At 44.0% G+C, this 14,198-nt stretch overlaps 1 protein-coding gene across 4 annotated transcripts in view; it reads left to right on the top strand.

Moving 5' to 3' along the window:
• The window catches only part of LOC139555020 (voltage-dependent calcium channel subunit alpha-2/delta-2-like), a 304,976-nt gene that overhangs the window by 175,222 nt on the left and 115,556 nt on the right, over positions 1–14,198 (top strand). For 3 of the 4 annotated variants that reach the window (XM_071368412.1, XM_071368429.1, XM_071368403.1), the window contains exon 5: positions 10,437–10,481. The exons of the other annotated variant lie outside the window; for it this stretch is intronic. In XM_071368412.1, coding sequence (XP_071224513.1) covers positions 10,437–10,481 — 45 coding nt within the window. The remainder of the gene's footprint in view (positions 1–10,436; positions 10,482–14,198) is intronic. 4 annotated transcript variants of the gene reach the window in all.

Genomic DNA, 14,198 nt, shown 5'->3' with positions numbered 1-14,198 from the left:
ACCACACATAAAGGTAGGCCTTCTCTAACTGCACATTAACTTCAAAAGCCCTGAGTGAAAGATGGTCTGCAGTCGTACAGATACAGGAATAAGGCAAGGAAAAACACAAAGGGAAAAGAGAAAAGAACAGAAAAAGAGAGACCATTTTGTTTTTCCATTATTGTCCATTATGTGACCTAAAATCATAGTGGTTGAAAAAAATCTGATGAATATGCTATGCATTCCATAACCTCTTTTATGTTACAATGGCCTATGTCTTAATCCATGCTCAATAGTGCAGACTGCCCTTCTTTAAATGCTAGCCTTATTACACTTATTTCCTCTAAGCAACCTTTTAGTTATACTCTCTCTCTCTCTCTCTCTCTCTCTCTCTCTCTCTCTCTCTCTCTCTCTCTCTCTCTCTCTCTCTCTCTCTCTCTCTCTCTCTCTCTCTCTCTCTCTCTCTCTCTCTCTCTCTCTCTCTCTCTCTCTCTCTCTCTCTCTCTCTCTCTCTCTCTCTCTCTCTGTCTCTCTGTCTCTCTCTCTCTCTCTCTCTCTCTCTCTCTCTCTCTCTCTCTCTCTCTCTCTCTCTCTCTCTCTCTCTCTCATTTATTTCAATAGGCTTTATTGGCATGGGAAACAGCTTTCTCTCTCTCTCACTGACTTGATCTCTCACTGACTTGATCTCTCCCTTTCTCACTCTATCTATTTTGCTCTCTATCTCCCTTTTTCTCTTTTTCCACATTTTGCTTTTGCCTCCTTTCTTTAAAGTGTGCTTTTTACATTTAATGATGTATTTGTATTGACAGTATAAAGAGGCATCATCCCTGAGATTATGACAGGTTGCTTCAATAGACTCATTTCTCCCCAGAGGAGCCTAACTTGAAAACCACCCTGCATTTATACTAGCCTAATAAGAAGATATTTCAAGGTGACAGGTTTTGTGTGGCTATTTTAAGTGGGTTTTTCTGTGAGGCAGTGCACTAAATTCCGGTCTATTCTATTTTTTGCAATTTGGACATTACTCGACTTGTCCAGGCAGTCAGATGTTTTTTTGTGTCAGAGAATCCTCACTATAGCCAGACTATGTTCACTGAGTTTAGTCTATGTCCTCAACAAGACCCAAATTGTCTGTCATCGCGATAGTCTGACAATCTGTATTAGAGGGGGGGATTGATCAGCTTTAATACTGCAGATAGATTGTGGCTTCTATCAATGTAATTGTCTGCATCACTTCCAATCCCACATATATATATTTTTTGTTGTTGTTGTAAATATATACAGTGCATTTGGAAAGTATTCAGACCCCTTGACTTTTCCCACATTTTGTTACGTTACAGCCTTATTCTAAAATGGATGAAAACGTTTTTTCCTTCATCGATCTACACACAATACCCCATAATGACAAAGCAAAAACAGGTTATGAGACATTTTTTTAGACATTAGTATTCAGACCCTTTACTTAGTACTTTGTTGAAGTCTTGAGTCTTCTTGGGTATGATGCTACAAGCTTGGCACACCTGTATTTGGGGAGTTTCTCCAATTCTTCTCTGCAGATCCTCTCAAGCTCTGTCAGGCTGGATGGGACACATCGCTGCACGGCTATTTTCAGGTCTCTCCAGAGATGTTCGATCGGGTTTAATTCCGGGCTCTGACTGGGCCACTCAAGGACATTGGACGATCGGGTTTAATTCCGGGCTCTGACTGGGCCACTCAAGGACGTGTCCCGAAGCCACTCCTGCATTGTCTTGGCTGTGTGCTTAGGGTCGTTGTCCTGTTGGAAGGCGAACCTTCGCCCCAGTCTGAGGTCCTGAGCGCTCTGGAGCATGTTTTCATCAAGGATCTCTCTGTACTTTGCTCCATTCATCTTTCCCACGATCCTGACTAGTCTCCCAGTCCCTGCCGCTGAAAAACCTCCCCACAGCAAGGCCCTTCTCCCCGATTGTTCAGTTTGGCTGGGCGGCAAGCTCATGAAAGAGTATTGGTAGTCCCAAACTTCTTCCATTTAAGAATGATGGAGGCCACTGTGTTCTTGGGGATCTTCAATGCTGCAGACATTTTTTGGTACCCTGTCCCCAGATCTGTCCTGTCTCGGAGCTCTATGGACAATTCCTTTGACCTCATGGCTTGGTTTTTGCTCTGACATCATATAGACCGGTGTGTGCCTTTCCAAATCATGTCCAATCAATTTAATTGACCAAAAGTGGACTCCAATCAAGTTGCAGAAACATCTCAAGGATGATCAATGGAAACAGGATACACCTGAGCTCAATTTTGAGTCTCAAAGCAAAGGGTCTGAATAATTAGGTAAATAAGGTATTTCTGTTTTCGGTTTGCATTTCCTGCTGTGCAGTAAAATTCTCAGTAAAAAGAGTGATCGAATTAAGATCCTACATCTGTATCATCACAAGACCGGTTATTAAGACCAGTTAATACGGGCAGTTATTAAGACCGGTTATTAAAGGAGTTTAAAGGCTCTCTGGTAGTCCTGTGTCTACATTTCTAGGATTATTTCACCCCTTGTGATTTAGCTAGGTTTTTATGTTTCGTAAGTGTTCCTATTATACAAGGAAGGCCTTTTGTTCAAATGAAATGTTTTTATAAAATGAACAAAATAGTTTTCATGTTTTTTTTGTGGTTTCTTTCCCATATTGCACCTCCAGTGTTCTAGTCTCCTTGATGAAATTGCATGTCAGTCATTACTTACTTTACATGCGTCAATTGATAAAATGTGTGCTGTGTGTACTTCTCAATACAACATTTCACAATAGCTTCTACTAGAAGGATTGAACATTTCCTGAATGTTTGTCTGTTATAACTGCCTAGTGTTTCTAAGGGTGTTGGACCTGTCAAATAGACATTGTGTAGAGCGGGAGAGAGACATTGAGAGACAAGGAGAGCGATTGGAGTGGAGGCAGGAAGGACAGAACAGCAGAGTGAGTCAGGTTTTATACCTTACGTTACAAAAGCACTTCTATTCTGCTGCCCAATCACATAGTCTTTTTGTTCTGGAAGGTCCTCCTTGACTAGTCAGCAGAGTGTGTGTGTGTGTGTGTCTCTGTATGTGTGTATGTTTGTGTGTGTGTGTGTGTGTATACGCACTAATGAAGAGCAGCAAATGAAATCCTTTATAGTGTCTGATATAATGTCAGGTTCCATTAGGGATCTGCTGCTAGGGATGATTGCTGGAGTACCATGGCCTGGAGAGCATCCGCAGTTTCTGTTTGATTGTGACTTGTTTGTATGTATGTATGTATGTATGTATGTATGTATGTATGTATGTATGTATGTATGTATGTGTGTGTGTGTGTGTGTGTGTATGTATATGTGTGTGTGTGTGTGTGTGTGTGCGTGCGTGCACGTGTAATTACAAAGTCATTAGCAGGTGTCCAGAAGATATATGGATATGACTGTAATCTGTCCTCACATGATGGAGAGCTTGTCTGAGATTTAAATGTCAAACTGTCTCAACGTGTCTTGTGAGAGCACACAGCATGCCCACCAAGAGGTAAGGTATACACCCTGACACATGCACCCTTCCTCCCTGACAGAAGCCTATATGTGTAGTGTGCAGGTCTATACTGTATTCCACCAAATGGGCTGGCTCATATTTAGCCCAGTGGGCCTGTCTAACTTGGTTTTATTTGCGCAAAATGATCATTATCGGGCTAATACTGGTGGCCTCAAGTAAAAAAATGTTGTCGCATGGAGTCCTCAAGGAAAGAAATGGGCCGGTGTGTTAGAAATGTAATTGTTTTATTTTTTATTTCACCTTTATTTAACCAGGTAGGCTAGTTGAGAACAAGTTCTCAATTAAAACTGCGACCTGGCCAAGATAAAAACAAAGCAGTGCGACACAAACAACAACACAGAGTTACACATGGAATAAACAAACATACATTCAATAACACAATAGAAAGAAAGTATATGTACAGTGTGTGCAAATGAGGTAAAATAAGGGAGGTAAAGAAATAAATAGGCCATAGTGGAAAAATAATTACAATTTAGCAATTTAAACATTGGAGTGATAGATGTGCAGAAGGTGAATGTGCAAGTAGAGATACTGGGGTACAAAGGAGCAAAATAAAATAAATAACAGTATGGGGATGAGGTAGTTGGATGGGCTATATACAGATGGGCTATGTACAGGTGCAGTGATCTGTGAGCTGCTCTGAGACCTGGTGCTTAAAGTTAGTGAGGGAGATATGAGTCTCCAGCTTCAGTGATTTGTGCAATTCGTTCCAGTCATTGGCAGCAGAGAACTGGAAGGAAAGGCGGCCAAAGCAGGAATTTGCTTTGGGGATGACCAGTGAAAAATACCTGCTGGAGCGCGTGCCTCGGGTGGGTGCTGCTATGGTGACCAGTGAGCTGAGATAAGGCGGGGCTTTACCTAGCAAAGACTTATAGATGACCTGGAGCCAGTGGGTTTGGCGACGAATATGAAGCGAGGGCCAGCCAACGAGAGCATACAGGTCGCAGTGGTGGGTAGTATATGGGACTTTGGTGACAAAACCGATGGCACTGTGAAAGACTGCATCCAATTTGCTGAGTAGAGTGTTGGGTGCTATTTTGTCAACGACATCGGCGAAGTCAAGGATCGGCAGGATGGTCAGTTTTACAAGGGTATGTTCGGCAGCATCAGTGAAGGATGCTTTGTTGCGAAATAGGAAGCCAAGTCTAGATTTAATTTAGGATTGGAGATGCTTAATGTGAGTCTGGAAGGAGAGTTTACAGTCTAACCAGACACCTAGGTATTTGTAGTGGCCACATATTCTAAGTCAGAACCGTCCAGAGTAGTGATGCTGGACTGGCGGGCAGGTGGGGCAGCGATCGGTTGAAGAGCATGCATTTAGTTTTACTTGCATTTAAGAGCAGTTGGAGGCCACGGAAGGAGAGTTGTATGGCATTGAAGCTCGTCTGGAGGTTAGTTAACACAGTGTCCAAAGAAGGGCCAGAAATATATAGAATGGTGTCGTCTGCGTAGAGGTGGATCAGAGAGTCACCAGGGACCACCAGGGATGTTAGGGATGATTTCTGGTCCCAGTCCAGCCCTGTATTCCAGCTACTGTACCTGCTTTTACCATATTAATCTACAGCGTCTGCATCTACATAGGGCGGCACACAATTGGCCCACCGCTGTCCGGGTTTGGCCGGGGTAGGCCGTCATTGTAAATAAGAATTTGTTCTTAACTGACTTGCCTGGAGCATGGAATGATTTTTATGTGTTCACTTACGCTCAATGCTTTGTTAAAAGCTTTGTTTTGTTGTTTCTACTTGTCACATGATCATTTGAAAAACAATCTTCCATATACAATTACAGATATTAATTTGAGCCAGTTTGCTACAGTAGGAAATTAATTAATTATCAGCAACAGGAAATGTGAATTATTATGTGGATTATAATTAATGGACATTGTTGTAAGAACTGATACATTTTTCATTAGGGTAAATCAAGTCTGAAATTACACAAAGTGGAAATGACAAACTTTAGAAGCCTTTAGCCTTTCACAAAAGAGTGATCAAATTAAGACCCTAAAAACTGTAGATACAGTGGGGAGAACAAGTATTTGATACACTGACAATTTTGCAGGTTTTCCTACTTACAAAGCATGTAGAGGTCTGTAATTTTTATCATAGGTACACTTCAACTGTGAGAGAAGGAATCTAAAACAAAAATCCAGAAAATCACATTGTATGATTTTTAATTAATTAATTTGCATTTTATTGCATGACATAAGTATTTGATACATCAGAAAAGCAGAACTGAATATTTGGTACAGAAACCTTAGTTTGCAATTACAGAGATCATACATTTCCTGTAGTTCTTGACCAGGTTTGCACACACTGCAGCAGGGATTTTGGCCCACTCCTCCATACAGACCTTCTCCAGATCCTTCAGGTTTCGGGGCTGTCGCTGGGCAATACGGACTTTCGGCTCCCTCCAAAGATTTTCTATTGGGTTCAGGTCTGGAGACTGGCTAGGCCACTCCAGGACCTTGAGATGCTTCTTACGGAGCCACTCCTTAGTTGCCCTGGCTGTGTGTTTCGGGTCGTTGTCATGCTGGAAGACCCAGCCACGACCCATCTTCAATGCTCTTACTGAGGGAAGGAGGTTGTTGGTCAAGATCTCGCGATACATGGCCCCATCCATCCTCCCTTCAATACGGTGCAGTCGTCCTGTCCCCTTTGCAGAAAAGCATGAATGTGAAAAAATGATGTTTCCACCTCCATGCTTCACGGTTGGGATGGTGTTCTTGGGGTTGTACTCATCCTTCTATTCCTCCAAACACGGCGAGTGGAGTTTAGAGCAAAAAGCTCTATTTTTGTCTCATCAGACCACATGACCTTCTCCCATTCCTCCTCTGGATCATCCAGATGGTCATTGGCAAACTTCAGACGGGCCTGGACATGCGCTGGCTTGAGCAGGGGGACCTTGCGTGCGCTGCAGGATTTTAATCCATGACGGCGTAGTGTGTTACTAATGGTTTTCTTTGAGACTGTGGTCCCAGCTCTCTTCAGGTCATTGACCAGGTCCTGCCGTGTAGTTCTGGGCTGATCCCTCACATTCCTCATGATCATTGATGCCCCACGAGGTGAGATCTTGCATGGAGCCCCAGACCGAGGGTGATTGACCGTCATCTTGAACTTCTTCCATTTTCTAATAATTGTGCCAACAGTTGTTGCCTTCTCACCAAGCTGCTTGGCTATTGTCCTGTAGCCCATCCCAGCCTTGTACAGGTCTACAATTTATCCCTGATGTCCTTACACAGCTCTCTGGTCTTGGCCATTGTGGAGAGGTTGGAGTCTGTTTGATTGAGTGTGTGGACAGGTGTCTTTTATACAGGTAACGAGTTCAAACAGGTGCAGTTAATACAGGTAATGAGTGGAGAACAGGAGGGCTTCTTAAAGAAAAACTAACAGGTCTGTGAGAGCCGGAATTCTTACTGGTTGGTAGGTGATCAAATACTTATGTCATGCAATAAAATGCAAATTAATTACTTAAAAATCATACAATGTGATTTTCTGGATTTTTGTTTTAGATTCCGTCTCTCACAGTTGAAGTGTACCTATGATAAAAATTACAGACCTCTACATGCTTTGTAAGTAGGAAAACCTGCAAAATCGGCAGTGTATCAAATACTTGTTCTCCCCACTGTATATCATTATTTAATAGTCATTCATTACAGTAATTGATAGTGGGAGACAAATAGATAAGAAAAATGATAGAGAGCCAGTCAGAGTGACACAGTTCAGACAGGAAGCAGCAACAGAAACCAAAAGACAGATAGACAGACATGGTGAGAAAACACAAAAAAGTCTAGAGCAGAGGGGACTGTTTCTATAGCAACAGTGGGCACCTAACCTGCAGCTGCACTATATTCACTCAATCTGAAATTGGGTGCGAATGCTGCCTGGTATTGAGGGGAGGGAGATGGGCAAGAGAGAAGGCTGGCTGGTATTGAGGGGAGAGAGATGGGGAAGAGAGAAGGCTGCCTGGTATTGAGGGGAGAGAGATGGGGAAGGGAGAAGGCTACCTGGTATTGAGGGGAGAGAGATGGGGAAGGGCGAAAAGGCAGGGAGGGCGGAGAGGAGGAGGAGAGGTTGGGGAGGGAGCAGACGACTGAGATAAGGGTAAGGAGACCGAGGAGTGGGGAGAGATGCTGTGCGGGCGTGATGCATTGCTGGCGTGCCATTCTATGAGTGTGTGCCGTGTGTTTGTGCTTATGTGTGAGTGTGTGTGGTTTTGTGTGTGTTTAGCTGGTAGTTGTGCTGAGAGAGGGTAGTGTGCTTTATCAGATGTGTTTAACCTAGGCCCTGGGTCCTAAGAGACCAAGGACCAGCCAGCCTAGGGGGATCTGAGGGACCACAGGCGCCTAGGGTGCCTCGCCATGTAGCCTCTGTTTGTGTGTGTGCCCTTACATAAAAACATTATATGTGAAAAGAACACTTGAAAAAAAACAATTTTTGGACACGTGTGAACAAATCATGTGAAAAATGTAACACAAAAAATATACACTACCGTTCAAAAGTTTGGGGTCACTTAGAAATGTCCTTGTTTTTGAAAGAAAAGCCATTTGTCCATTGAAATAACAGGCCAGCATCCCAGAGTCGCCTCTTCACTGTTGACGTTGAGGCTGGTGTTTTGCGGGTACTATTTAATGAAGCTGCCAGTTCTTAAACTAGACACTCTAATGTACTTGTCCTCTTGCTCAGTTGTGCACCGGGGCCTCCCACTCCTCTTTCTATTCTGGTTAGAGACCGTTTGCGCTGGTCTGTGAAGAGAGTAGTACACAGCATTGTACGAGACCTTCAGTTTCTTGGCAATTTCTTACATGGAATAGCCTTCATTTGTCAGAACAAGAATAGACTGATGAGTTTCAGAAGGAAGTTATTTGTTTCTGGCCATTATGAGCCTGTAATCGAACCCACAAATGCTGATGCTCCAGATACTCAACTAGTCTAAAGAAGGCCAGTTTTATTTCTTCTTTAATCAGGATAACAGTTTTCAGCTGTGCTAACAACTGCAAAAGGGTTTTCTAATGATCAATTAGCCTTTTAAAATTATAAACTTGGATTAGCTAACGCAACGTGCCATTTGACACAGGGGTGATGGTTGCTGATAACGGGCCTCTGTACGCCAATGTAGATATTCCATAAAAAATCTGCCATTTCCAGCTACAATAGTCATTAACAACATTAACAATGTCTACACTGTATTTCTGATCAATTTGGTGTTATTTTAATTGACAAAAAATCAAGTAAATTTCAAAGTGACCCCAATCTTTTGAACGGTAGTATATACATTTCACATGAGTCAGACACGTGCATCATTTAAAATACATTTTCACATGTGAACAAATCGCATGTGAAAAATGTCACTTGGGAAAAACAGACACGTGCGTCAGATGTGGTTTTCGGACACGTGTGAAGTTTCACATGCATTTTTAAGCTCAATATGTGAAAACAGCAATTCACATGTGAAAATGCAATTCTACTATTAAAAATGCTATTTTCACATGTGAAACTGCAAATTTGACATGTTTCTTTTTCCATACCCACCACCCGCACCCTTATGTACCGTCTATAAGTGTCTTCCTGTTTACATCCCTCAACTACCCTTCCCCCCCCTTTCCACATCTTCTCTCCTTGTCCCACTGTCTATCCAGATCATGCATGGCTGCTGTGTAGAGAGAGGAGGCAGAGTGTTCTGGTACTGGAGGATAACGACCATCGATCTGAAGGGAGAGGACTCTGCTTCCCGATCCGGAGGCCCCCCTAGGCAAGGCCCTGCCTCATGTTAAGTGTCAATAGGAGTTTGGGTCAGGCTGCGTCTGTCTGTGTGGGTTGTTTGGGGCTGAGCTGAGCCGTGCTTAGCTGATGACTGACTCCCTGATTAGTGCTGGAGGCCAGCCCGGGTCCTGGTTACGGACACATTGGGTCTGGACTGTCTCAGGGAGAGATAGAGACAGTGAGAGAGAAACAGCGAGAGAGAGACAGCGAGAGAGAGAGAGAGACAGAGAGAGAGACACAGTGATGGGCATGTGTGGGTATGTGTGTGTGTGTGTGTGTGTGTGTGTGTGTGTGTGTGTGTGTGTGTGTGTGTGTGTGTGTGTGTGTGTGTGTGTGTGTGTGTGTGTGTGTGTGTGTGTGTGTGTGTGTGTGTGTGTGTGTGTGTGTGTGTGTGTGTGTGTGTGTGTGTGTGAAGGGCTCTCTCAGCCTCTCCTCTGCTGTCAGAGAATGAGCAGAACTCCTCCACCGCGGGAAAAGCAGTCACTCCAGTGCCCTTGAGAGCGTGTCCTCACCCAGGCTCCCTCCCAATGATATTGAGGCGGGCCCAGACTTATGCCGCACCGTGCCGCACGCAGCCCTGGCGAGGAGGTGGGGGTCGGAGGGAGGGGGCAAGCTCTGGGCTGGGGAGCGTGGGGGTTGTGGGCTTTGGGGGCGTACAGGGAACGCTGCAATGAACTTGGCTTCTGTCCTGTTCTCTGTCTTTTCTTTCTCCTCTGAGATGAGAGGCGCTATTTACCATGAACTCAACAGACAATAAGCAGTGGATGAGAGCTCTAGGGAGCAATGCTAGCTCATTCCACTCTATATACTCATCCTAAATCCAGCTAACAACCACTGCACCATAGTAAATCATGCCATACATACAGCATAGCACTGTATTTCCTATTATAGTGAATACCACATTACAACACAACTAGATTGCATCCTGTACTGCATTAGAAAACAGCACGTCTCAGAAACACATTCCACAAAGTTCCATTCCACAATCTTTCATCACACTACCTCCCCAGTGTTCTGTGATGCTGATTATATTCTCATGCTGTCTAGTGTGTCTGAATATAACCTTGATATCTTCATACAGCTACACCAGCAGAAGAGCTTAATGGATATAGTCACTGCTATATCTTCTCTCATCACCTGTCTTTTCACCTTTCTTTTCCGCGCAGGAGAGCGACATGGAGTACTATGATTCGAAAGCGGAATCAGACTATGTGAGTACAGTGGTGTGTGTCCTCCCAGTTCTGCCCGTCCTGCTCCCCTGTACGTCTTGTTGTCCCACTGGTCACAGGCCTCTGGGCTGTCTGTGTGTGTTAGTACGCTGCTGACACTGTGGCTATGAGTGTGTGTGACAGGCCTGGGGCCAGCACCATGCATGTGACCAAGCTCCCACTAACTGTCCTCCCAAGAGATTCAGTCAACCCTGAAGTACCTACCTAACTAACCCCAAACCCTGAAGTACTTACCTAACTAACCCCAAACCCTGAAGTACCTACCTAACTAACCCCAATCCCTGAAGTACTTACCTAACTAACCCCAAACCCTGAAGTACCTACCTAACTAACCCCAAACCCTGAAGTACTTACCTAACTAACCCCAAACCCTGAAGTACTTACCTAACTAACCCCAAACCCTGAAGTACTTACCTACCTAACCCCAAACCCTGAAGTACTTACCTACCTAACCCCAAACCCTGAAGTACTTACCTACCTAACCCCAAACCCTGAAGTACCTACCTAACTAACCCCAAACCCTGAAGTACTTACCTAACTAACCCCAAACCCTGAAGTACTTACCTAACTAACCCCAAACCCTGAAGTACTTACCTAACTAACCCCAAACCCTGAAGTACTTACCTAACTAACCCCAAACCCTGAAGTACTTACCTAACTAACCCCAAACCCTGAAGTACTTACCTACCTAACCCCAAACCCTGAAGTACTTACCTACCTAACCCCAAACCCTGAAGTACTTACCCACCTAACCCCAAACCCTGAAGGACTTACCTACCTAACCCCAAACCCTGAAGTACTTACCCACTTAACCCCAAACCCTGAAGTACTTACCTACCTAACCGCAAACCCTGAAGGACTTACCTACCTAACCCCAAAACCTGAAGTACTAACCTACCTAACCCCAAAACCTGAAGTACTTACCTACCTAACCCCAAACCCTGAAGGACTTACCTACCTAACCCCAAACCCTGAAGTACTTACCTACCTAACCCCAAAACCTGAAGTACTAACCTACCTAACCCCAAAACCTGAAGGACCAACCTACCTAACCCCAAACCCTGAAGGACCTACCTAGCTACCTAACCCACAACCCTGACGGACCTACCTACCTAACCCCAAACCTTGAAGAACCTACATACCTATCCCCAAACCCTGAAGGACCTTCCTAAACCCAAACCCTGAAGGACCTAACTACCTACCTACCTAACCCCAAACCCTGAAGAACTTACCTACCTACCCACCAACCCTGAAGGACTAACCTACCTAACCACAAACCCTGAAGGACTTACCTACCTAACCACAAACCCTGAAGGACTTACCTACCTAACCCCAAACCCTGAAGAACCTACCTACCTAACCACAAGCCCTGAAGGACTTACCTACCTAACCACAAACCCTGAAGGACTTACCTACCTAACCCCAAACCCTGAAGGACTTACCTACCTAACCACAAACCCTGAAGAACCTACCTACCTAACCCCAAACCCTGAAGTACTTACCTACCTAACCCCAAACCCTGAAGTACCTACCTACCTAACCCCAAACCCTGAAGGACTTACCTACCTAACCACAAACCCTGAAGGACTTACCTACCTAACCCCAAACCCTGAAGTACCTACCTACCTAACCCCAAACCCTGAAGGACTTACCTACCTAACCCCAAACCCTGAAGTACCTACCTACCTAACCCCAAACCCTGAAGGACCTACCTACCTAACCCCAAACCCTGAAGGACCTACCTACCTAACCCCAAACCCTGAAGGACCTACCTAACCCAAACTGCACATAACCCCCACCTGTCAAACCTTAAAGTATCTTCACCAGAACTGTCGAGTACCTAATACCTAACTTCAATTTTTAACCCTGTGAAGCCCTTGTGAACTTACCTAACTAACTATCTAAAACTGAAGTACCTAACCCTACCAGTCTACTGAGTATCTTAAACCCTAAATGTCTTCTGTGCATGTGACAGCGACTGCAGCTCCTACTTTCCTCCCAGGATAGGAAAAACCCTGGAGTACATACAACTGTGGACGTCAGCAGCACTCTCTGTGGGTTTTACCTCAACCAATGCCCCAATAAATAACCAAGGAACACCCAAACACAAGACAGGATAGTAGGCCTAGACTATACCAAACATACAGTTGAAGTCGGAAGTTTACATACACTTACGTTGGAGTCATTAACACTTGTTTTTCAACAACTCCACAAAAATGTCTTGTTAACAAACTATAGTTTTGACAAGTCGGTTAGAACATCTACTTTGTGCATGACACAAGTAATTTTTCAAACAATTGTTTACAGACAGGTTATTTCACTTATAATTCCCTGTATGACTATTCCAGTGGGTCAGAAGTTTACATACACTAAGTTGACTGTGCCTTTAAACAGCTTGGAAAATTCCAGAAAATTATGTCATAGCTTTAGAAGCTTCTGATAGGCTAATTGACATAATTTGAGTCAATTTGAGGTGTACCTGTGGATGTATTTCAAGGCCTACCTTCAAACTCAGTGTCTCTTTGCTTGACATCATGGTAAAATCAAAAGAAATCAGCCAAGACCTCAGAAGAAAATGTAGACCTGGTTCATCCTTGGGAGCAATTTGGGAGCAATTTCCTTGGGAAATTTCCAAACACCTGAATGTACCACGTTCATCTGTACAAACAATAGTACGCATGTATAAACACCATGTGACCACGCAGCCGTCATACCGCTCAGGAAGGAGATGCGTTCTGTCTTCCTAAAGATGATGATACTTTGGCGCGAAAAGTGCAAATCAATCCCAGAACAACAGCAAAGGACCTTGTGAAGATGCGGGAGGAAACAGGTACAAAAGTATCGATATCCACAGTAAAACGAGTCCTATATCGACAGCAAAGGAAGAAGCCACTGCTCCAAAACCACCATAAAAAATGCTAGACTATGGTTTGCAACTGCACATGGGAAGAAATGTCCTCTGGTCTGATGAAACAAAAATAGAACTGTTTGGCCATAATGACCATCATTATGTTTGGAGGGAAAAGGGGGAGGCTTGCAAGCCGAAGAACACCATCCCAACCATGAAGCACGGGGGTGGCAGCATCATGTTGTGGGGTGCTTTGCTGCAGGAGGGACCGGTGCACTTCACAAAATAGATGGCATCATGAGGGGGGAAATTAGGTGGATATATTGAAGCAACATCTCAATCTCATCAGGAAGTTAAAGCTTGGTCGCAAATGGGTCTTCCAAATGGACAATGACTCCAAGCATACTTCCAAAGTTGTGGCAAAATGGCTTAAGGACAACATAGTCAAGGTATTGGAGTGGCCATCACAAAGCCCTAACCTCAATCCTATAGAAATTTTGTGGCAGAACTGATAAAGTGTGTGAGAGCAAGGAGGCCTACAAACCTGACTCAGTTACACCAGCTCTGTCAGTAGGAATGGGCCAAAATTCACCCAACTTATTGTGGGAAGCTTATGGAAGGCTACCCAAAACGTTTGACCCAAGTTAAACAATTTAAAATCAATGCTACCAAATACTAATTGAGTGTATGTAAACTTCTGACCCACAGGGATTGTGATGAAAGAAATAAAAGCTTAAATAAATCATTCTCTCTACTATTATTCTGACATTTCACATTCTTAAAATGAAGTGGTGATCCTAGCTGACCTAAGACAGGGAATTTTTACTATGATTAAATGTCAGGAGTTGTGA

Source organism: Salvelinus alpinus, chromosome 2 (genome assembly GCF_045679555.1).
Source record: "Salvelinus alpinus chromosome 2, SLU_Salpinus.1, whole genome shotgun sequence".
NCBI lineage: Eukaryota > Metazoa > Chordata > Actinopteri > Salmoniformes > Salmonidae > Salvelinus > Salvelinus alpinus.
This window is presented reverse-complemented; position numbering and strand designations above follow the sequence as displayed.